This window comes from Phoca vitulina, unplaced genomic scaffold, assembly GCF_004348235.1.
Source record: "Phoca vitulina isolate PV1807 unplaced genomic scaffold, GSC_HSeal_1.0 scaffold7, whole genome shotgun sequence".
Lineage (NCBI taxonomy): Eukaryota > Metazoa > Chordata > Mammalia > Carnivora > Phocidae > Phoca > Phoca vitulina.
In genome coordinates, this window is record NW_022589710.1 from 38,793,852 (window position 1) to 38,817,023 (window position 23,172).

General features: G+C 35.4%; 1 protein-coding gene across 5 annotated transcripts in view; it reads left to right on the plus strand.

Annotated features, from left to right (window-relative positions):
* MPP5 (membrane palmitoylated protein 5) overlaps window positions 1-23,172 on the plus strand; it is a 79,774-nt gene that overhangs the window by 43,929 nt on the left and 12,673 nt on the right. For all 5 annotated transcript variants that reach the window (XM_032405353.1, XM_032405351.1, XM_032405355.1 and 2 more), the window contains exons 5-12: window positions 5,883-5,960; window positions 6,550-6,696; window positions 7,950-8,111; window positions 9,828-9,905; window positions 17,610-17,793; window positions 19,548-19,619; window positions 20,205-20,276; window positions 22,731-22,898. In XM_032405353.1, the coding sequence (XP_032261244.1) occupies window positions 5,883-5,960; window positions 6,550-6,696; window positions 7,950-8,111; window positions 9,828-9,905; window positions 17,610-17,793; window positions 19,548-19,619; window positions 20,205-20,276; window positions 22,731-22,898 (961 nt within the window). The remainder of the gene's footprint in view (window positions 1-5,882; window positions 5,961-6,549; window positions 6,697-7,949; window positions 8,112-9,827; window positions 9,906-17,609; window positions 17,794-19,547; window positions 19,620-20,204; window positions 20,277-22,730; window positions 22,899-23,172) is intronic.

A 23,172-nucleotide genomic window follows, 5' to 3' on the forward strand; every position in this document is an offset into this window, starting at 1 on the left:
AGTGTCTGCCTTCGGCTCAGGTCATGATCCCAAGGTCCTGGGCTCCAGCCCCATGTGGGGCTCCCTGCTCAGCGGGGAGTCTGCTTCTCCCTCTACCATTCCCCCTGCTTGTGTTCCCTCTCTTGCTGTCTGTCTCTCTGTCAAATAAATAATCTTTAAAAAAAAAAAAGAAAAGAAAAGAAACTCTCACACATTACTGGTGGAGTATAAATTGGTACTACCACTTTGGAAAGTGTTTGGCAAGCTAAAGCTTAACGTACCTATATGTTATGACCCAACAGTTCCATTTCTGGGTATGTACCTGAGAGAAATGAAAACATATCCGCACAAAGACTTAAGTACAAATACTCTTTATAGCATTCAGATAATAACTGGGATTAACCCAGGTGTCCATTGATCAGTGAAAGTTGTTAGGCTATCACTGAGGAAGAACAATGAATAAACAATTACAGTCTAATGAAAAGTACTGTGATGGCAGTATTTGTAAGGTACCAAGAGCATGAGATAGATGTGTCCGATTCAAGGGGAGAGGACAGGAGAAAGGAAGAAATATAGATTAAAATTTAATTTGCTGAGTCTTGAAGAATGATTGGGAATTTGCCAGGAAATCCAGGAAAGAGGAAAAGCCATTCCATTGGCAAAGGGTACAAAGACTGTAGTGACTGAGGAAGTCTGGCTTATTTCTTCAACAATGAGTAAAGGGTAGGATACAATCTTAAAAGTTAAAAGAGTCCAGATCCCGAAAGCCAGATAAGCCATATTAATAAGTTTAAATTTAACTTATGATGGATCTGTGTGGTAAATATTTTAAAATAATTAACTTACATGAATAGATAAAAGGAGGAAACCATATGATCAACTTGATGATGCGGAAAAGATACCTGAAAAATATTTAGTTCCTACCCTTGATGATGAAAATTCTTAGAAAGCCACGCACATTTTGTTAACTTAATAAAAAAAATAATATCAGGTATCAATAGGGAGCATCCTGTGTAATGCTGAAATACCCAACACATTGCTTTTTAAGCCTGGAATAAGACAATCTACAGACTCTCACCTCTAATATTCAACACTTTTCTGGAGGTATTAGCTAGTGCAATGAAACAGGAAGAAGTAATGAATAGAAAGTTGTGGGAGAACAGCAAAACTGTGAAATTGTTTCTAATTTGAATAGGCTGAATTACTTTGACAATTCAGGTAGCTGGGAGAGCTAGCATCATAGGGAACATTCATAATCATCATAGTCATCATAGGGAGCATTCATAATCATCATGATGCATGCAGAGAACAAGCAGTTTAGGGCTGGACCAAAAAGGTTAAGGCATGAGGAATGCCAGGTGATAGGGCTGGAAAAGAAGCAGAAGTCACTGATGATGCTAAGGAACTTGGACTTGATCCTGTAAATGACAGCCAACCAGAACTAAAATGTTTATATTTCTGTTCTAGAATTGAAAAGGATATTTAATGACTTTGAAAAATAAAATATTTTAAAAATCAATATCAAATCAAAGCAGTTATAGAATTGTATAAATAGCATGATCTCATTTCAATAAAAGTAAGTATAATGGATAAACACAGATTTTCCCATAGTTTTGGGGTTATGGGCATATTTTTTTTGGTAACCAACTTTATTGATATAATTTACATATGCTTAAAATGGGTACAGTTATTGTATAGTTCAGTATGTTTTGACATATTATATACTTGTGTAATCTGCCACCACAGTCAGGTTATGGAAGCATTCATGATTCCACTAAGCATCCTCCTGGCCCTTTACAAACAATAACCACCTCCCTCCCACTCCCCAGGCCCTAGGCCTTCACTGATATGTTTTCTGTTTTTACAAATTTGCCTTTTCTGGGCATTTCATATAAATGGAATAAGATAATATGTAGTCTTGTGTGTCTGACTTATTTTTCAAATTCATCCATGTGTTGCATGTATCAGATTTTGTAACTTCTTGCTGAGTAAGTAGTATTCCATTGTATAAGTATCCCATAATTTGTTTAACCACTCACCTATTGATGGATATTTGAGTTGTTTCCTATTTATTATTCTAGCAGTGTGTAATGGTATATCATTTTGGTTTGTATTTACATATATTGAGCATTTTTCATAGGCTGTTTCCCTGTCTTCTTTTGTCAGATTTTTTTCCCATTTAAAAGGTCATATTGTTGGTCTTAATGAGTTCTAAGAGTTCTTAATATATTCTAGTTACAGGTTCTTTTGTCATATATCTATCTCATGGTGAATTTTGGTAAAAACAAGGATAAGGATAATACAGGAGGATATATACCAGATTAATATCTCTGGGTTTGAAGGTTATGACTTTTATTTCCTTCTTTTTGTTTAACTATTTTCCAATTTTTTACATTTAACATATACCATTTCTTTTTTTTTTTTTTTTTTAAAGATTTTATGTATTTATTTGACAGAGACACAGCGAGAGAGGGATCACAAGCAGGGGGAGAGGGAGAGGGAGAAGCAGGCTTCCCGCCGAGCAGGGAGCCCGATGCGGGGCTCGATCCCAGGACCCTGGAACCATGACCTGAGCCGAAGGCAGACGCTTAACGACTGAGCCACCCAGGCGCCCCTAACATATACCATTTCTATAATTTAAAAAGTTTAAAAATGAAAAGGAGGGTGGGGGATGGGGTAACTGGGTGATGGGCATTAAGGAGGGCACGTGATGTAATGAGCACTGGTGTTATATACAACTGATGAATCACTGAATTCTACCCCTGAAACTAATAATATACTATATTTTAATTAATTGAATTTAAATAAAATTAAATTTAAAAAAAGAAAAAGGATTTTGGCTCTGAAAGAAAATAGAGAAAAATAGTGTAGCTAGAAAAGAGTATTAGATCAGGAGAGAGTATTTTCTTTTTAAAGATAAGAGATTAGAGCATTTTTATAGGCCATTGGAAAGGAAGCAGTACAATGTAAGAATAGCCTTTTTTTTTTTTTTTTTTTTTTTTTTTTTAGATTTTATTTATTTATTTGACAGAGAGAGACACAGCGAGAGAGGGAACACAAGCAGGGGGAGTGGGAGAGGGAGAAGCAGGCTTCCCGCTGAGCAGGGAGCCCGATGCGGGGCTCGATCCCAGGACCCTGGGACCCTGACCTGAGCTGAAGGCAGACGCTTAACGACTGAGCCACCCAGGCGCCCCTAAGAATAGCCTTTTAATTCCTTAGTCCTTTGTAGAAATAGTTGATGATGTGTGAGGACACTAAAATAGGTAACATATGGACTAATAGGGAAAGGAAATAAACACTTAAGAGGAGCTCTACATTTCTATAGAAGGGAAGATCTCAGAGATGTTTAGGAAAGGATTTAAAAGGAAAAGGAAAAAAATGTATGTATATAAAATTATTATTGAGTTGATTTGGTACACACTGTATACCCTTAGCATTTGTAATCCAGATGTTTCTTTTCCCCTCAGAATTACTTTTTCCAGCTATCAAAAGGTCAGGATCAGGGACCATAAATTTCATGTTAAATTAGCCTAGATTTGATGTATTTTAAAAAGAAAGGCACCTTATTTTAAAAAATCAACATTTAATTGCCTCCAGCTTTGAGTTACTGCACTTGTCCATTAGTAAGGCTTTAATAGAATTCTTGAAGAAGATAATAATTGCTATGTTAGCTATCCTGTTTATACATACAGAACTCTACAATTAGAAACATGTTTGTCTGGGAACCAAAACAAGAGAACAGGCTGGTTTGGGAACTGTCGTTGCTTTGATCCACTTGTGGTCAAATTAAATTAGTTAATCCCCAAATAATCATCTCTTAGGTTTGATGGGGGAATTACTAATAAAATGATTTAAAATCGGGGCGCCTGGGTGGCTCAGTCGTTAAGCGTCTGCCTTCGGCTCAGGTCATGATCCCAGGGTGCTGGGATCAAGCCCCGCATCGGGCCCCCTGAGCCTGCTTCTCCTGCTCCCCCTGGAATAAGTTCCTGCTCTCGCTGTCTCTCTCTCTCTGTCAATAAAGAAAATCTTTAAAATAAATAAATAAAATGATTTAAAATAGCCAGAAGTATTAGAGAATTACTGTTTTAATCATGAGTTACTTTTATAAAAAATTCTATATAAGAATTTATATGTTTTCATAAATGGTGATAATTTTGGTTTTGTTATCTGAATTATTGCAAAGCACTCTTTTTGGTGGGTAATTGAGTTTGGAAATAGAAAAGGGAAGAAAATCAGAGGTATTGACACTGAGAACATATATAGAATCATCTTTGGGGAAAAATAGTCCACAAAGCAAAATTTATACCTTTAAATACTTGTGGTAGAAGAAAGAAGATTGAAAATAAATGAACTGGGGGCATCTGGGTGGCTCAGTCGGTTAAGCATCCACCTCTTGATTTCGGCTCAGGTCATGATCTGACCTGGATCTGACCTTACGTTGGGCTCCAAGCTCAGTGGGGCATCTGCTTGAGATTTTCTCTCTCCCTCTGCCCCTCCCCCCACTAGCACTCTTTCTAAATTACTAAGTAAATAAACTCTTAAAAAAAAAAAAATGAACAGAGCATACAGCCTAAATGATTAGAAATTGAAAAGGGGAATAAACTAAAGCAGAGGAAAGGAATTGGGATTATTTAAATGGAAAGCACGACAGATTTAAACTTAGAAGCTGGGTTTTTGAAAAGTACAAGAAAATAGAGAAACCTTTGACAAGTTACATAAAGGAAAAAAATTCCAGTAACATTAGGAAATCTACCCTTAAAAACTCTACCATGCCCAGATGAATTTATGTACAAGCTCTGTTAAAACATTAGAGAACATACAATTCTGGTGTTAAATAAGCTGTTTTAATACATAAATATAGACTATTTCCCACCTCAGTGTACTAGAATAGTATAACCTAGATACTAAAACCAGACAGTAGTTTTGCAAACCAGTGTACATGACTTGCACTCAACGAGTAGAGGCCAATCCAATTTAGGAACATTAATGTAGAAATCTTAAAATATGAATAACTCACATCTAGAAATATATTAAAGTAGTAATTTATTATGTGCCTAGGTACTGTGCTAAGCAGTTTATATGGATTATCTCAATCTTTTAAGAACCTTGAATGGTAGGTGCCATTCTACAGATAAGGAAATAAAGGCTAAAAGAAATTCATCATTATCAAGTGGAGTTTATCCTAGGAATACAAGAATTGCTCAACCTCAGGAGATTTTTTAATGTAATTACCTGTGCCTGTGGCCTGGTAGTTGTTCCATTACTCTCACGTAAGTGTATCTTGTTAGTCTGTGACTCTTTAAAGTGTCATCTCTGATTTAAAATGTAGTTATATAAACATTTTAAAACTATAACTAGTCAAACTGAGGGTCCTAGAGGGGAGAGGGATGGGGGGATGTGTTAGCCTGGTGATGGGTATTAAGGAGGGCACGTACTGCATGGAGCACTGGGTGTTATATGCAAACAATGAATCATGGAACACTACATTAAAAACTAATGATGTAATGTATGGTGATTATAACATAACATAAAAAATCAGTACAAAGGGAAAAAAAAAACTAGTAACGGTTAGAATAGTTTTTCTTCCCTTATGTAATCATTATTAGTCTATTTTATGGTATGTTGGGAGAAACTTTCAAGAAGCAAATAGGTCATTCATAGTTGTAAATACCAAAATCTTACCTAGTGTATTTTTTTAAAGAATGCTCTTAACAATGATAACAAGGTTGAAAACTGTGTGAGAAGAAACATATTCCTTTTTTCTCTTATAATTCTACTTTGTAGTGCTTTTCTTTCTTACAGGTAGTTTCTTACAAGTTTAAATTGTATCTTTTTTTTATATACCTGTATAGATGTTGGTGATACTTCCTATAACCTAGGAAAAATAATCTTATGTTTCTTAGGTGCAAACTGTTTTGAAGCCAGTCCACCAGAAGGAAGGACAAGAATTAACTGCTTTGCTGAGTGCTCCACATATTCAGGTAGAAAATGAACAAAATGATATATAAGTGATTTTTCCAGCATTCAAAGTCTCTGATAAGTCTCTTAGGGCTAGAAGAGACCTCAGACATTATCTGTGTAGCCTGTTTGGTTTATAACTCACAGTGCAAAATAATTACTATGTTGGAATACACACACACACACACGTTACTTTATTTTTGATTATATATTTTTATATTTAAAATTAACCACATTAGTTTTGAAACAACTTTGTATTCTACACAAAAATTCTTCCCTTTTTTGGTTATATTTTCCATAAATTTTAATTATCTATGGTGTTGGGCCTTTAAATTGATTTTGTTATTATGAAGTTTAATAAGCATTTTAGACTTTCATAACCCATCCCAGAGTTACCCTGTTATATGTAACACATCTTTTTTATTAGCTATAAAAGATACAGGGTTGCATCTGTACTTCATTAGAAAATTTGGAAACAGATCTAAATATATAAATAATTATAGCACTTCTTCTAAAGGTTTAATGATTAGAATATTAGTCAACATGATTAGATTAAAATCTCTCTACAGAAATATGCTGCTACTTTAAATGCTGTGGATTTCTTTGAAACAGGCACTTTTACTGGCCCATGATAAGGTTGCTGAGCAGGAAATGCAGCTAGAACCCTTTACAGATGAGAGAGTTTATGAAAGCGTTGGCCAGTATGGAGGAGAAACTGTAAAAATAGTTCGTATAGAAAAGGCTCGAGATATTCCACTGGTAAGTGTTCCACATCTCTGATCTGAGATCCTTTCTACACAGGGATCTTATGTTTGGCAGGTAGTTGAAAACCCCTTTGAGTTTCTAGTAGTTTTTCTTTGTTGAGGTTCATTTGCTGGAGTTCTTTTATGTTCTTATTCAGTTGAGAAAAATTTGTTCATCTTTTCTTACCTATAATTTGATGAAAATAATAGCTTGTAAAATAATTATTGAGGAACAAAGAAGGGACAAGTTATCTGCTTCATTATTCTCCCAGCTTTTTAAAAAACAGTAATTAGAAATTCTGATCTTTGCCTTCCATTAATTCTGTTGAAATATAATTACTTATATGGTTCACATATACTTAGAAGTATGTATTCCTTAATGTTAATATTTTTTAAATTTTTTGTTTTTGTTTAATGTTTTTATTTTTTTATTATGTTCAGTTAGCCAGCATTTTTAATGTTTTGTATGTAAAACTTTTTTCAATCTCTTTTCTAAGTCTGCTGAAGTTGCCTTAATTTTCTTTATTTTCAGAGAAATAGTCTCGAATCTTCATGTCTCAAATTATGTCTTGAATAGTGTGGTACATAAATAAGGACTGTATTTTATGGGCAGTTAATGTAACTAGGTTTTTTCCCCACCAGAAAAAACAAATTTTAAAATAAAAGTTTAGGAGAAAAATGTTACATACTCTGTCTACTTTTAAGCTTTATTCTGTACTACATATTTCCATTTTTTGAAGGCATATATTTCAGTTGTGCTTCCAATTTATGTAATAAATACTAATGTTTAAATACACTTTAATTTGAATTGTTGCAGCTATATTTCATATTTGAATAATAAACCAGATTATTCAGTCCTTAATCATATTTTGAATTTTAAAAAGGACTTTTATAGTTATAAGTTGTATACACTAATTACAAATCTAAATATAGTATAACCATTTGAATAGCACCCAGCATATAGAGGACAAATTTGATTTTAGGTCTTCACATTGTTTTTAAAAGTAAGTGCATTTTTCTGTTGTTGCAGACTTCAAAAGTCTGCTTGATTTTAGAATTCAGATGCATACAGCATGTCGGAAGCAGAAAATGTTGTAAGGAAAATGGTCAACTTTCAAAGCTAATTACCATGCTTACTCTAGTTGTGTAAGTTAGTTTTTTTCTCAAGATATCTGAAGGCTAATATTGTTGAATAGAAAAGTTTTAAATGAAGAAATGTTTAATAAAAAAGTACATTTTTATTTTAAATTAGATACTGCCTTTTTTTAGGGTGCTACAGTTCGTAATGAAATGGATTCTGTCATCATTAGTCGGATAGTAAAAGGAGGTGCTGCAGAGAAAAGTGGTCTATTACATGAAGGAGATGAGGTTCTGGAAATTAATGGCATTGAAATTCGAGGGAAAGATGTCAATGAGGTTTTTGACTTGTTGGTAAGTTGATACAGAAGAGTAACTGATAGGTTCTTAAAAGCTGTTTTCTTTGTTAAAAGAAAGACTTTAAAAGACTTAAAAATGCAGTATTTTAAAAATAATTATTAAGAACACTAGGCAATTTCTAGCCTAAATTTCACATAATGTAATTATTTCCACAGTATTTTTTAGTAGAGTTTTATTTTGCTATGCTTACCACTGTTATTTTTTTTATTTTGAGCTTTATTACTACTAGGTATATTTTATTTGCCTCTGAAATCACTAATATAACTAATTAATTCTTCAATATATATATATTGAGTGCCTATTATGTGCTAGCCACTAGGAAAATAGTGACAAAACAAAGTCCATGCTGTAATCATTTTTTAAGTTCTTTTTTTTTTTAATTTTCTTCAACTGATTGCTGTTTCCTTAACAATATTAGGTAATAGCATGGTATTAATGTACACTGTCCAACATAATAGCCAATAGCTACATGTGCTAGTTATTGAGATTTAAAATTCCGTTCCCCATTCATACTGGCTGCATTTCAGGTGTTCAAGAGCAGTATATAGCAAATGGCTTCCATATTAAGATGTAGATATAGAACATTTCCATCATTGTAGAACGTTCTATTGGACAGTGCCAGTATAATCAGGAAGCCATTTTATAGTTAGTCTTTGAGGGCAGTTTATTATCACTTTGTATATATCCACAAACCAGATTCATATTCTTATTTACGGCATCAGTAGTTACAGTAGAATCTCTCCTATCTTCTGACATTTGTTGAAGAATCTAGAAAACATCCTTATTTTCACCTGCCCTCATTCATTGCTTTGGTAAAGCAGTGTTAGTAGTCATCATTTTTAGGCCTTGTTTTATTGGCTGTTGTCTCTGTTGAGCACTGCTCCCTGCTATGTCAGGACCAGAAGTTGTGATTACTGTTTAGGCTGGAGGTATCTGAACAAGGTAGTCAGTGGTGTACTGGGAAATAATAGCTAACAGTAACACTATACAGTTAAAAAACAGAATGGGTGACAGAAACTGGGTATCTGGGAAGTGGGAATATATTTGTATATTTGCATCACTTTTCTAATCCTGGTCACAATTACTATTTCAAATTCTACTGTGTTAAAATTGATGTTTGCCAGAGTAGATAACCCAGAACTGTTATAGCACTGTGGTATTTTCCAAACCTTTGCTGTGGGATCTTCCTTTTTTTAAAAAAAAAAAAAAATATTTTATTTATTTATTTATTTGACAGAGAGAGACACAGTGAGAGAGGGAACACAAGCAAGGGGGAGTGGGAGAGGGAGAAGCAGGCTTCCTGCGGAGTAGGGAGCCCAGTGCGCGGCTCAATCCCAGGACCCTGGATCATGACCTGAGCAGAAGGCAGACGCTTAATGACTGAGCCACCCAGGCACCCCCACTGTGGGATCTTCCTAAGCTTACACAAAACGGAAGACAAAAACCAAAGACTTCTGGGATAAGTGGCTTTCTCCAGTGGACCAGAATACAGAATGCCACATTCCTGGGTAGCTCTACTATAATGGAGTCCATTAAAGGTCTAATTTATGCTTCCTGATGAAATGGCATTCATCTTTACCAACTATTTAAAAGGTCTTCTAGGGGATCCAGAATAGTCCAGTTTAGGGAATATTGATCATAACATCATAACATCATAGAACAATTTTCATAAAGATAGATTTTTAAAATAACCTGATCTTTCTATTGCAGTCTGATATGCATGGTACTCTGACATTTGTTCTGATTCCTAGTCAACAGATCAAGCCTCCTCCTGCCAAGGAAACAGTAGTAAGTGATTTTTTTATGTTATTTATTGTCTGATGTCTACTGTTTATTTTATTTAATTAATAAACTTTATTTTTTTAGAGTAGTTTTAGGTTCACAGCAAAATTGAACAAAGTTACCACATATGCATACCTCCACTATCAGCATCTTGTATCATTTGTTACACTGATGAATCAGTGCTTTCATTATTTCTCATTAGGATTCACTTTTGTTGTACATCCTTTGGGTTTTGACAAATGTATAATTTATATGTATCCACCATTGTATCATACAGAATAGTTTGACTGCCCTAAAAATCCTCTGTGCTCTGCCTATTCATCACTTCCTCCCCTCCCCAACCCATGGCAACCACTGATCCCCATAATTTTGCCTTTTCCATAATGTCATATAGTTGGAATCATACAGTATGTAGCCTTTTCAGATTGGCTTTTTACATGAATGATAAGCATTTAAGTTTCCTCCATGTCTTTTCTTAGCTTTTGGTAGCTCATTTTTTTTAGCCCCAAATAATATTCCATTATCTGGTAATATAATAGTTTATCCACTTACCTACCGAAGAATATCTTAGTTGCTTCCAAGTTCTGGTAGTTACCAATAAAGCTACTATAAACATCCCTGTGCAGGTTTTTTTGTGTGGACATGTTTTCATCTCATTTGGGTAAATACCAAGGAATCAAAAACTTAACATCCACACAAAACTTACACATGAATGTTTACTTTTGAGTATTAGAAATGTCACTTTATCTATTTATTTATTAGATTTTTTTTATATATTAGCACAAGCTGGGGGGAGGGGGAGTGGAGGAAGCAGATGCCCCACTGAGCAGGGAGCCCAACTCGATCCCAGGACCCTGGCATCATGACCTGAGCTGCAGACAGACACTTAACTTACTGAGCCACCCAGGCGCCCCTAGAAATGTCACTGTAATTATTTCTTACATTCAAGTAAAAGGTAAATTCAGCAGTTTTTATTTAAAGAAATATTAATATTTCAAATTTATTAAACTCTGAAAAGTAAAAAGTAGAACATACTTCCAGAATTTTTATGAATTCTAACTTTTGTCAAAATTTTTCTGTCATTATAGGTCGTTTATTTAAATTAAACATACTTAGAGTAGGGTGAAAAAGTGCTTTTACAAAGTATGCACAACTTTAATTTTAGAATATATATTGCTCTTTATGTTAAACATTTTTTCAACTAGCTGTAGTAACAGACAGACTTAATTATTATACGACCTAACAGTTCCACTCCTAGGTATATATCCGAGAGAATTGAAAACATACATCCTCACAAAAAATCATACATGAATGTGCATAGCAGCATTATTTTATTAACCAGAAAGTAGAAACAGCCCAAATGTCTGCTAGATGATGAATGGAAAGTGAAATGTGGTATATCCATAGAAAGGAATATTATTTGGCAATCAAAAGGAATAAAGTACTGATTCATGCTACAACATGGATGAACCTTGAAAAAATTAGGCTAAGTGAAAGAAGCCAGTCACAAATGGCCATGTATTGGTCATTTATATGAAATGTCCAGAGTTGGTAAATTTGTAGAGATAGAAAGTAGTTTAGGAGTTCCTTAGGTATAGGGAAGGGGAGTTAGGAGGGTATGGGAGTGATTCCTAATGAGTATGGGGTTTCCTTTTGGGGTGATAAAAATGTAAAATTGTTTATGGTTGCACAACTCTGAATTTACTAAAAACTAATTGTATACAGTAGTGACTTTTATAATAATATGAATTATTTTTCAGTAAAGCTGTTAAAAAATTATAGACTTCAAAATGAGTTACATGGAAGGCTCATGTATTACATCTGTTATTAACTTTTACAAAAAACGTAACACTTTGAAAGAGGACACAGTTTCATTTTTTTTCTCAATATTTCATAACAGTTATGCTTTATATTTTGGCTGTCATTCCACATTTGCCTTTATTCCTTACGGAACATATTGAAGTTGATGTTGCATCTGCAACCTTCCTTCTGTTTAAAGTTCTTTATAAGCAGAAAAATGAGGAAATAGTTTGTCTCTGAATTCCAGCAGCCTCAGTATCTCTCTATGCCTTTTCCTATGTCTCTCCTGTGAACAAGAGTTTGGATATTAAATATAGGATGATCTGGTTTGTATTTAAAAAAACACTTCTGGCTGCTGTGTAGAAATTGAATTAGTAGAGCCAATAATGGAAGCAAGGAGATTTAGGAAACTGAAGTCGTCATAAAGTATGATGATGGCTTAAACTAGGATGATAGTGGCAGTGGAGAAAATGGATCAGGCTGTGTTCTAGAAGTAGAGATGGCAGGACCTTGTAATGAACATGGAGGGTGAAGGAAGGAGGAAGAATGCCTGAGGAACTTAACTGGGTGGATAGTGGTGCTGGTTATTACTGAAGGGAAGTCTGAAGGAAAAACAGATTTGGGGAGAAAAATGAAGAGGCCCATTTTCCAGGTTTGAAGGACATTCAGGTAGACATACTGAGAACATAGAACTGAATATATCAGGGGTGCCTGGGTGGCTCAGTCAGTTGGGCATCTGACTCTTGGTTTCGGCTCAGGTCATGATCGCAGGGTCATGAGATTCAGCCCCATGTAGGGCTTTGCGCTTGTGGGGAGTCTGCTTGAGAGTCTCTCTTCCCCTCTCCCTCTGCCTCCCCCCATGCACTCACACACTCTCACTCTCTAAAATAAATAAACCTTTAAAAAAAGAAAGAATATATCAGTCTGGAATTCTAAGGAGAGATCTGGGCTATAGTTGTATTTACTGCGGGCAGAGCAGGTCAGAGGAGCAGTCTGTTTATATGTACTTGATGTGTTTGCAAAATTTAAAAATAATTGTTTAAGGATGTTCACATTCACAATTTATAAAGATAACTGGGTTGGAAGGAAGAGTTGAGAACCCCTGCTGTCAAATGTATTTACTTCTCTGTTAGAGGTATAAAATGTATTATCCAATTTTCATCTTAATTTTTTTTCTCATTTAGAAGATGATCTGGAATTTTATTAATGCAGTAAGGTTTTATGAATACATATTAGAGATACCAAAAATATAGAAAATTTCCGTGTATATTAGAAGGCCATCCCTTTTCAAGTTAGGGCAGTTGCTTTTTTAAGTTTGCTATTACCTTAAGGTTCATATTTCTGTCTGCCTTCTACTAAGAATCTTTTGGATGTCCCACGTACCCCAAACTTCCCATGTAAAAAAATGGAAGCAAACAATAAAGATAATCCTTTTTTTTTTTTTAAGATTTTATTTATCTATTTGAGAGAGAGAGCACACGCACACATGAGCTGGAGCGGGGGGTGGGCAGAAGCAAACTCCCTGCCGCTGAGCAGGAGCCCGACGCAGGAACTCGATCCCAGGACCCTGGAATCATGACCTGAGCCGAAGGCAGACGCTTAACAGACTGAGCCACCCAGACACCCAAAGATAATCCTTCTTGAGTGGGCATTGGGAGGAGCAATCTCAGGTTGGAGGAGGATTTTGAAAACTGTTGCTTGACACTGCAAAGGCTTTTCTTGATGCCGTCCTTAATTTTATAGTGTGAGTGAGGGGTAAAGTTTAGGCCAAGCTAAAGGAAGATACACTTTCAAATTCTTTTCTCTTCCACCAATAATTTAAAATTCAAAATAAATCTGTAATAAGAAATACAGAAATAAAAATTAAAAAGGAAAATTATTTTGGAGTATTGAATCCCTTAGGAAAGATGTAAATAAATTGATGAAACATTATCTCTTTACTATATCCCCATCGTTAGGACTTCAAATGTGAATAGCTTACGAGCTTATGGGTACTAAAAAAAAGGCAAAGAGAAGAATGTTGGGCTGGAAGATAATTGTATTTAAACAATCCTATAATCCTATAATTTGAAATTCAGAAGATTTTGTTTCATTTAGAAAGCAAACACTGTTTAGATTAGTACTGATATTACAGCATTGTTAAACCCGAGTCTTCTATAAGGGTCAGCATCTCTCCATTTTGAAAAAGGGCTCCGTTGGGGGCTCCTAGGTGGCTCCAACTCTTTATTTCGGCTCAGGTCATGATCTCAGGGTTATGAGATGGAGCCCCACGTGGGGCTCCATGCTGGGTGTGGGGCCTGTTTAAGATTCTCTCTCTCCCTCTCTTAAAAAAGTTGGGGGGGGGGGGCTCTGTTTTTTTTTGTATGGTAAACTAAATTAGCCACTAACAGAGTTGGAGAAGAAAGATGGATGAAGATAACTTCTAGCACTAATAAGAATTGATCAGTTAGATTATATGGATAGAAGTCACATAGAGCATGTCAAGGCATTGCTCAGACTTTAACTCAACCAAATCTCTGATGTGAAATAAATTTTGCTCTTAATTTTAGGGGGTACATTTTAAACAGCACTAGATAAACTTATTATATAAGCAAAGCATTTCTCCTCTGTACTCTTCTTCAGCCTACACAGAGAGAGGCTCCATTCCAAACCAGCTAAATCTGAGGAGTCAAGGGGTAGTGATACCTAGGCAAGAGGAGAGAGAAAAGCATCTCTGGCTGATTTTGTCGACCTTTGGCAAAAGTCATAGATCTAGATATAGCCTCCACAGTGATCTAATTAGTTTCCCTCAGGGTAGTAGTTCCCTAAAATTTTTAAGGTACATTTTATTTTTTATTTTTTTTAAAAGATTATTTGACAGAGAGAGAGTGCATAAGCACAACAGGGGGAGTGGCAGGCAGAGGGAGAAGCAGGCTCCCCGCAGAGCAGGGAGCCCGATGGTGGGACTTGACCCCAGGACCCTGGGATCATAACCTGAGCCGAAGGCAGACGCTTAACGACTGAGCCACCGAGGCACCCCTTAGGGTACATTTTAAATGGCATTTATATAACAGTTATCCAAGGAAGCTAGTTAAAATGAAGAATCCTGAAGTCTGAGATATGGCAAAAGAATTTAGTATTTTTGGGGCGCCTGGGTGGCTCAGTCGGTTAAGCGGCTGCCTTCGGCTTGGGTCATGATCCCAGGATCCTGGGATCGAGCCCCGCATCGGGCTCCCTGCTCAGCGGAGAGTCTGCTTCTCCCTCTCCCACTCCCCCTGCTTCTGTTCCCTTTCTCGCTGTGTCTCTCTCTGTCAAATAAATAAATAAAATCTTGAAAAAAAAAAAGAATTTAGTATTTTGATAAACATTCCAAGCAGGTGATCTGAGGAGAACACTTTGAAAATGTGTTGGGTATTGCCTTCAGAAAGTTATTTGATAAAATCATCAATCAGGTGACCAAGTTAGTCGGATTTCACAGATCTCTAAAAGCCTGCTAACAAAAATGATCTCTTCACCACCTTAAATAATCCCTGTAATTCCATATTTAGATTTCCAAGACTTTTTGGCTAAAAAGCAACAATTTAAGCAGATTTTGGAAGCATTGATTGACAGAGATGATAAGCAGTTTTTTGATAATCCTACATATTAGGTACTTCTAGATTATCCTGCATCTTATGCCAAGATTACAAAATTGTATGTATCTCTCTTTAACCAGTCTCTCAACTGTGTTTTGACTCTCTGCTACCTTTGTATAACTTTCTAAAATTCACTTTTGGTTTTACCTGGCAGAGTTTTCAAGATTTTAATCAAAACTCTGTTTTCACATCAAGAAAAAGGCTTGTTAGGGCACTCTATAGTTGGAATGCAGCAGAACACGGTCTAAATGAATGAGTTCTCTTAACCATATTTAACCCAAGAGTGAATACTGTGTGATTCTATTTGTATGAAGTAAAATATCAGGGAAGGTCATCTGTGCTTCCAGGATCAGGATGATGTTTACCCTGGAGGACGTAGGGTGGTTAGTGACTGAAAGGGGCATGAGGGGCAGGGCTTCTGGTGCTGGTCACAGTCTGGTTCCTGATTTGGGTGCTGGTTGTACAGGTGTGTTTCATTTGTGAAAATTCATTGGGCCATACACTTACGATTTTGTGTATTATTGAACTTACGGAGTATATCCATGAAAAGCTACCCCCCAAAACAGACTAGCATGTAAATTCTACATTTTTAACTGGATCATTTGATTGCTTTACCTCATTGTTGTTATTTGTATATATTGGGACTTAGATTTCCTCATTTGCTCTTTACAGTAGTAATATATTTTTCTGAAATTATAAAAGTATTTAATGACACCCTCAAGCATAATTTCTGAAGGACGCTGCTGCTTTCATGAGAATTCTTAGTTATGCCTTATTATGAAGAGATAGATATATATATATATCTTTATCACTTAGAAAGTATTTTATCAAATTTCATGTCTATCATCATTGATTGAGAATAGTCAATTTTGTGTTTTAGGAGCTGCAAAAAGATCCTGTCTTCTCATAAAACAGTTTTTGAGGTAGACCAGTATTATCTTTATGATAGGTGGCCTCAGTTTTGGCAAGGGTAAAAGGCTTCTTAGTTAAGGAAAGACAAGTAACAATTGGATAGAAAAGGACTCTGAATTAGAAGATTCTTAGGATGTCAATCAATTGCTTGGCTCATTGAGCTGCAGTTTAACCTATATGGAGCAGAAATACTCATTGCGTACAGGTGTTGGATTTCATTAGACAAAAAATGGACTACTTAAGAGGTTTTGGAAATGGCCACATGCCACTTAACCAGATGGGATGAAAATTACAGATGGAGAAGTTCAAAAGAATATTAATATTAATTCCTTTAATAACTTCTTAGAATTAAGATGACTTTGTTATATCTTATGGAGGTATACTGGAGGAAAGAATATAGGCAATAACTTAGCTTTCAAGAAGATTCATGTGAATCTTACCTACCTTTAATGCTATAAGTCTAACACATTTTTTGATATGCAAAAATACATTGTTAGCAAAAATTATAACTTGTACCACTAGTTAAATTTCAAAGCCTACAAATAGAACACAACAGGAATTTATTATCAATTTGATTTAGGGGCGCCTGGGTGGCTCAGTTGTTAGGTGTCTGCCTTCAGCTCGGGTCATGATCCCAGGGTCCTGGGATCGAGCCCCCGCATCGGGCTCCTGCTTGGCGGGAAGCTTGCTTCTCCCTGTCCCACTCCCCCTGCTTGTGTTCCCTCTCTCACTGTGTCTCTCTCTGTCAAATAAATAAATAAAATCTTTAAAAAAAAATTAATTTGATTTAGATAATTTTAGCAGTTTGGGGTGTGATTGTTTATGAATCTAAACACATCCCTTTGAAAGAAACACTGAGAGAAGTCGAAGACACAGTTACATTGACCGTGTATTCAGGAAGGGATGACAGCACCTGGGAAACAGACACTCTTCTATGAAGGGGACAGTTGTGGTGAGGTTTAGTCTGCCTTTCCGGGTGGTTGTGGTTTAGAAATTACATACCTTATTGCAGAGTCATTGTTTTCACCTGTCAGGAATGTAGGGTGAAGGGGTCTCAGTTACATTCCCTCCTGCTTCTCTCAAGCCTTTGAGGCCCCTGAGCATGTCAGGTTTGTTAGTAGCTAACAGTGCAGTGCTCTGCGTACTCTTGTATGGTTTTGTTTGTTTTTTACTCTTGTACATGTTTGCAGTCAACAGAGAGATGAACTTAATTGAAGAAAACAGAAGCCTGAGAAAATACTGCTGTTACTTAACTAAACCTCCCTGCTTTCAACTCATAATTGCTTTACAGTAATGAAAAATTGTAACATTTTAATGTTTACGCTAAATATTTTGTTATTTTATCATTACTGTTATTTTGATTTTTACCTTTTTTATCTTTTAGATCCATGTGAAAGCTCATTTTGATTATGACCCCTCAGATGACCCTTATGTTCCATGTCGAGAATTAGGTCTGTCTTTCCAAAAAGGGGATATACTTCATGTCATCAGTCAGGAAGATCCAAATTGGTGGCAAGCCTACAGGGAAGGGGATGAAGATAATCAACCTCTAGCTGGGCTCGTTCCAGGTAAAAGACAATACAGTAGAACATATTTAAAAGAACATTTAAAATACAAGCCTTCACAGAGAAAAACTCACTTTTTCATGTCTTTTAAAAAAGGATGTAATTACTTTTTCATGCAGTTGGGTCTTTATGTGTATTAATAAGGTCACAGAAAGCTACACATCCTCTGTTTTAAAATCCAAAAGCTAAAAACAAGTTTTGTCTATACTCAGTCATATTTCAGAGAATGAGGAATGGGCTTCTTTTATTAACTTTAGAGGATGATGCTATACCCTTGATTCTTCACAGTAACAGACATGGGACATTCCTCTAAAATCCCTGGAGTATTGAGTAGCCATCATGTTCTACTTAGTGCTTGTGCCAGATATCAATCTGATATCTTCTCATCATGCCAGCCTTAGCCCATAAATATTTAGAACTAGAGTATATTGACTGATTACATTGAGTTTCTGAAAGATGCATCAAGGGGATTTGGGTGATATCATTTGTAAGTCTTTTTATAGGACAAATAAATGGATCCACCTTAGTTTGAGTTTGATGATGGTTTTAAGTGTTAGAATTAGAAGATTAAAGAGGTCATATTGTCCACCTCCCATTAATGTCTACTGCCATTACAACAGTCTACATACGTGTACTATAAAAATGTGCCATAGAAGTACATGACTTAATGTTTTTAAACATTTTAAAGTGTAACTGATCAAAATTATTTTGTTCCCTATTTTTTTCTGAATCTGTCAAAATCAGATACTTATTTTAAAAAAAATTTTTTTTACTTATTTTTAAATTGTAATGCTTGCTCTTAAAATTTCCCCTGTCATCATAGTTACTTGTTTTTACTAGGAATGCAATCTGTACAGCTCCTAAAGGTAACCTGGTTATCTTTAATACTTGATGTATACCAAACTCAGTATTAATGTTTTTGCTTGTGTTCTTATGAAATGCACTAAATTCTACAGATTATCCCAACATAGATGGAATTTGCTTATTGATTTCAAGAAATCCTTGGCTTGAAAAAGAAGATACAAAAATTTTAAAAGTAGAAGTCTAATCCAAATTTTCTAAGTAAAACCACTTTTATCCTCCAGAAAAAATACATTTGATTTTAAGGTAGATATCTGAAAAGAAGATGAAAATCAAAAACCTTGAGAGCCTCCTATATTAAGATCTTAATTCTGACAGGACAAACATTGTATGTTTTTCATATATTTATATCACTGGTACCTTAAAGGTGGAAATAAAAAAAATCGTTAAAACATACACGTACATACGAAGAAAAAGGGATTGAGAATAATAAATGCAAGGGAATATATTGAGTGGTATCTTAAAATCAAAAAGTGATGAATGTTCACATATTTTGTAAAGTTAACTCCTGGAATTAATTTGTTTGATTTGAGATAATTCTAAATGATCCAGAACCAGGATCCAGCATAGTACTTTCCACTTAGTGCACAGTGAAAGCTTTGTAAAAATTGAACTATTAATTTTTCTAACACTGGTTTATTACTTATCTTTTCTAATAGATGATATGTCTATATTCTAGTAATACGTGTCCTAGGATTGGTTGATAGTGAGGTTGAAACTTAATACTTTAAACATTTGGAGGCTTATAATCATAGCTGACATACTCTCATATGGTGGCAGAAAGATTTAAAAGGAAATATAAATGAAAAGTTACTTCTGGTATTTTCCCCTTGATTAAAAAACAAACTTACATTCTTTTGTCTTAAATTTTACTGTCTTTTCTTCCTGCTATTAAGGGAAAAGCTTTCAGCAGCAAAGGGAAGCCATGAAGCAAACCATAGAAGAAGACAAGGAGCCAGAAAAATCAGGTTGGACACTTAATATTTGACATTAATGAAAGGTTTCTTGGGTCTCCATCTGGAACTATGTTTAAATTTACATATCGGGAGGCACCTGGGTGGATCATTCGGTTAGGCAGCCAACTCTTGATTTCAACTCAGGTCATGATCTCAGGGTCCTGGGATCTAGCCCCACATTGGGCTCCTCACTCACTGGGGAGTCTGCTTGAGGATTCCCTCTCTCCTTCTGCCCCTCCCCCTGCTCGTGCTAGTTCACTCCTTCTCTCTCTCTCTCTCTCTCTCTCTCTCAAATAAATCTTTTTTAAAAATTTACATATCAGAACTGTCAAAAAAGATGTATTCATGGTAAGAGTGATATGAGAGGCAATACTAATTATCTTAGAACTCTAAAGAAAGGACCAGATATAAGAATTAAAGATCATCTACAATGTGAGACTAATGGAAAATTATAACTATTTCACTGAAAAATAGTTCTATACAACAATATGTGTTTATAAATTTAAATGGAAAACTGAGTTCTTCAGTTTGAAATATGTAGCTTTGTTCAGGGAAACAAGTATCACGTTTACAGTTATGCTTTTAATTGTTCAACAGGAAAACTATGGTGTGCAAAGAAGAATAAAAAGAAGAGGAAAAAGGTTTTATATAATGCCAATAAAAATGATGGTGAGTTCGGGCACCGGGGTGGCTCAGTCAGTTGGGCGTCCAACTCTTGATTTCCACTCAAGTCATGATCTCAGGGTTGTGAGATCGAGCCCTGAGTTGGGCTCCGCACTGGGCGTGGAGCCTGCTTAAGATTCTCTCTCTCCCTCTCCCTCTGCCCCTCTCCCCCCAACTCCTGCTCTTCCCCCGCCCAAAAAAATGATGGTGAGTTCTACTCTTAGATATAGCTGGATTTATATCTGAAAGAGGTCCATATCTAACACTTGAAAGAAATTAAACTGCTGTTTTCAGGGAGTTATATTTCTAGTCCTGTTTTGCTTCTTAATGTAACATATGCTTAAGAAAGTCATTTCGCAGAAAGTATTTTCTTTTGGAATCCTATGAGTAGTGCAGCATTTTGAACTTAGAGAAAAACTGGCATAAAAATTAAAGTACAGTGTGGCATTATATAGTGTTATATTGAGAGTTTTCTCTGTTTTTCCTACTTAAATTCTTTGTGAAATTAATACATACCTCTAACAAAATCTAACAATATCGTTGTATTTTAAGTAAAAATGAGTATTTTGTCTACAATAACTCATGTCACTGAGGCAACCCATTCCACAGAACCTGCTACCTGCTGGCTGAGTCCGGCACATACAGTGTTTTGTTTTATTACTAAAATTAAAAAAAAATTTTAAGTGTAGCGTCTCTTCTTATCAAAGACTCTAATAACACAGGGCTTGTATTCCCAAGTGACAGCAGTCTGCTGGACCTGAGTGATGGCTGTTGTCTCTCTATTAGAGAGACATACTATCTTAGTTCAACAGTTTCCACCACATCCAGTTATTATAAACTCAACCTGATTTTACTGCTTTTCATTACCTTCTTGGTTGGTCCTTATGTGCATTAGAATTTGCTACCCCTGCTTTGGTTCTTGTCAGAAAGAAGCCAAATAAATAAAGCAAAGGCACTCCTAACAATTTATAAGGCTTATTCTCTCAATACCTTCAGATATTTTTTTTTAGGCAGCATAAATTAAACATGAAAATAAAATGTTACAGATTATTGAAAAATCCCATTTAAAACTAAATCTGAAATTCAATCTACTTTTTTTCCAAAATAAACATCCTTAATACTAATCGAAACATTGTATAGCTAAGATTTATTGAATTTTTAATCCTTTCCTCTGTATTTGGGTAAGTGATTAATACCTGTTTCTTCATTCTTTGAAACACACTAAATTGGTTCTGCTCTAATAACTATTATGCTACAGAAAACCTGCAAATCTGAAACTTACAGATGTATAACTAAGTCTTTATAAATAAAAATGCTGCCACAATCTGTACATGTTACAAGAAAGAACTCTGATTTTTCAGAGGGCACAGCATTTTGGGAAGGGCAGGAATTACATTGCTATTCATAATGGTGTCATCATAATGAATATTTTTATTAATAATAACTATCATTTATAATAACCATTCTCTTCCAGGGGCAGTAACTATATGCTTTAGATACCCTCATCTTAGGTCTCACAATAAATTCCTTGAGATTATAGATTAATAAATTGAAGTTCAGATATTAAAGATCTGCTTAAGTTCTTAAAGCTAATATAGAGCTAGAATTTAGACAAAGACAGTTTGAGTTCCTACTCTGCACTCTGTGCTAAGCACTGGCAAGACTAAGATGATTGCCTGCCCCCATGGAACTTACAGCTGAGTGTGACTTACATCTAATGCTCTTTCCTGGTCAGGGGAAGTAATATGAGTGGGAAGATGGCAGGCTGCTCGTTGTCTGCCTTTGTTTCTTACCACTTGACAGCTCTGATTTCATCTGGATTATGGGCTTTAGGAATGTTATCCCACCTGTCACAATTTATACCTCTTCTTGAATCATGACCTCAGGTTAGTATTCCAAGTTTGGATAGCACAAACTGATTGCAAGTTCTGTAATCAGAACTACTTTCTCTGATAACACTAGTTTGTAAGCTACTATTTTAAATATTTGTCTATGCCAGGAATTGTGCTTAGCATATATATTGTGTCTGATCCTTAAACCAACCCTCTAAGTGTAGTATTAGTATCCCCATTTTACAAAAATGACAGACCGTATTCTCATTAGTTCATCCCCTGGTGCCCTACCCTCTGTCAGAGTATGGGCTGCCAACTAGCTATTTTACAGTACAAGCAGTACAAGTAGTTTTATTGTATTAAAACATTCAAACTACGAAAAAAGAGAAGCAATAAACGCTTCTAGAAGGATTAATATATTGTCTGATTTATTTTCATAGTATTGGGAAGTATAGATTGATACTGGAAAACATTCATACAATCCTACCCAGTTATTACTTATCTTGATTCAAAAAGTTAAGCGTTTTTATTAATAAATTGTGCTTCTTTCCAATTGTTTCGGAAGATCTATATCTTTATAACATGGCAATCATTCTGTCTGAAGGGCTTAACTTTTTCTTTTTCAAAGATTATGACAATGAAGAAATCTTAACTTATGAGGAAATGTCACTTTATCATCAGCCAGCAAATAGGAAAAGACCTATCATTTTGATTGGTCCGCAGAACTGTGGCCAGAATGAATTGCGTCAGAGGCTCATGAACAAAGAAAAAGACCGTTTTGCATCTGCAGTTCCTCGTAAGTTTGGATGCATTCTCATTTTCCTGTGCTTTTCAGTTGACCACCTTAGAACCTAACTGGAGGGAAATTTTTCATCCAATTCATTGAAACAGTTTTGCCCAGGAAAGAGGAACTTTGTTTTAATAAAATCTTTTGAGAATTTGTAACTCAAGGTAGTCATTATTGAGAAACTTCAGTTTTTCCTATGGTACTAATTATTTTCTAAATGAATTTCAATTTGGGCTTCTTACAATTCCCTGTTCAATATGGAATCAGCTCCTGGTTTTTTTTT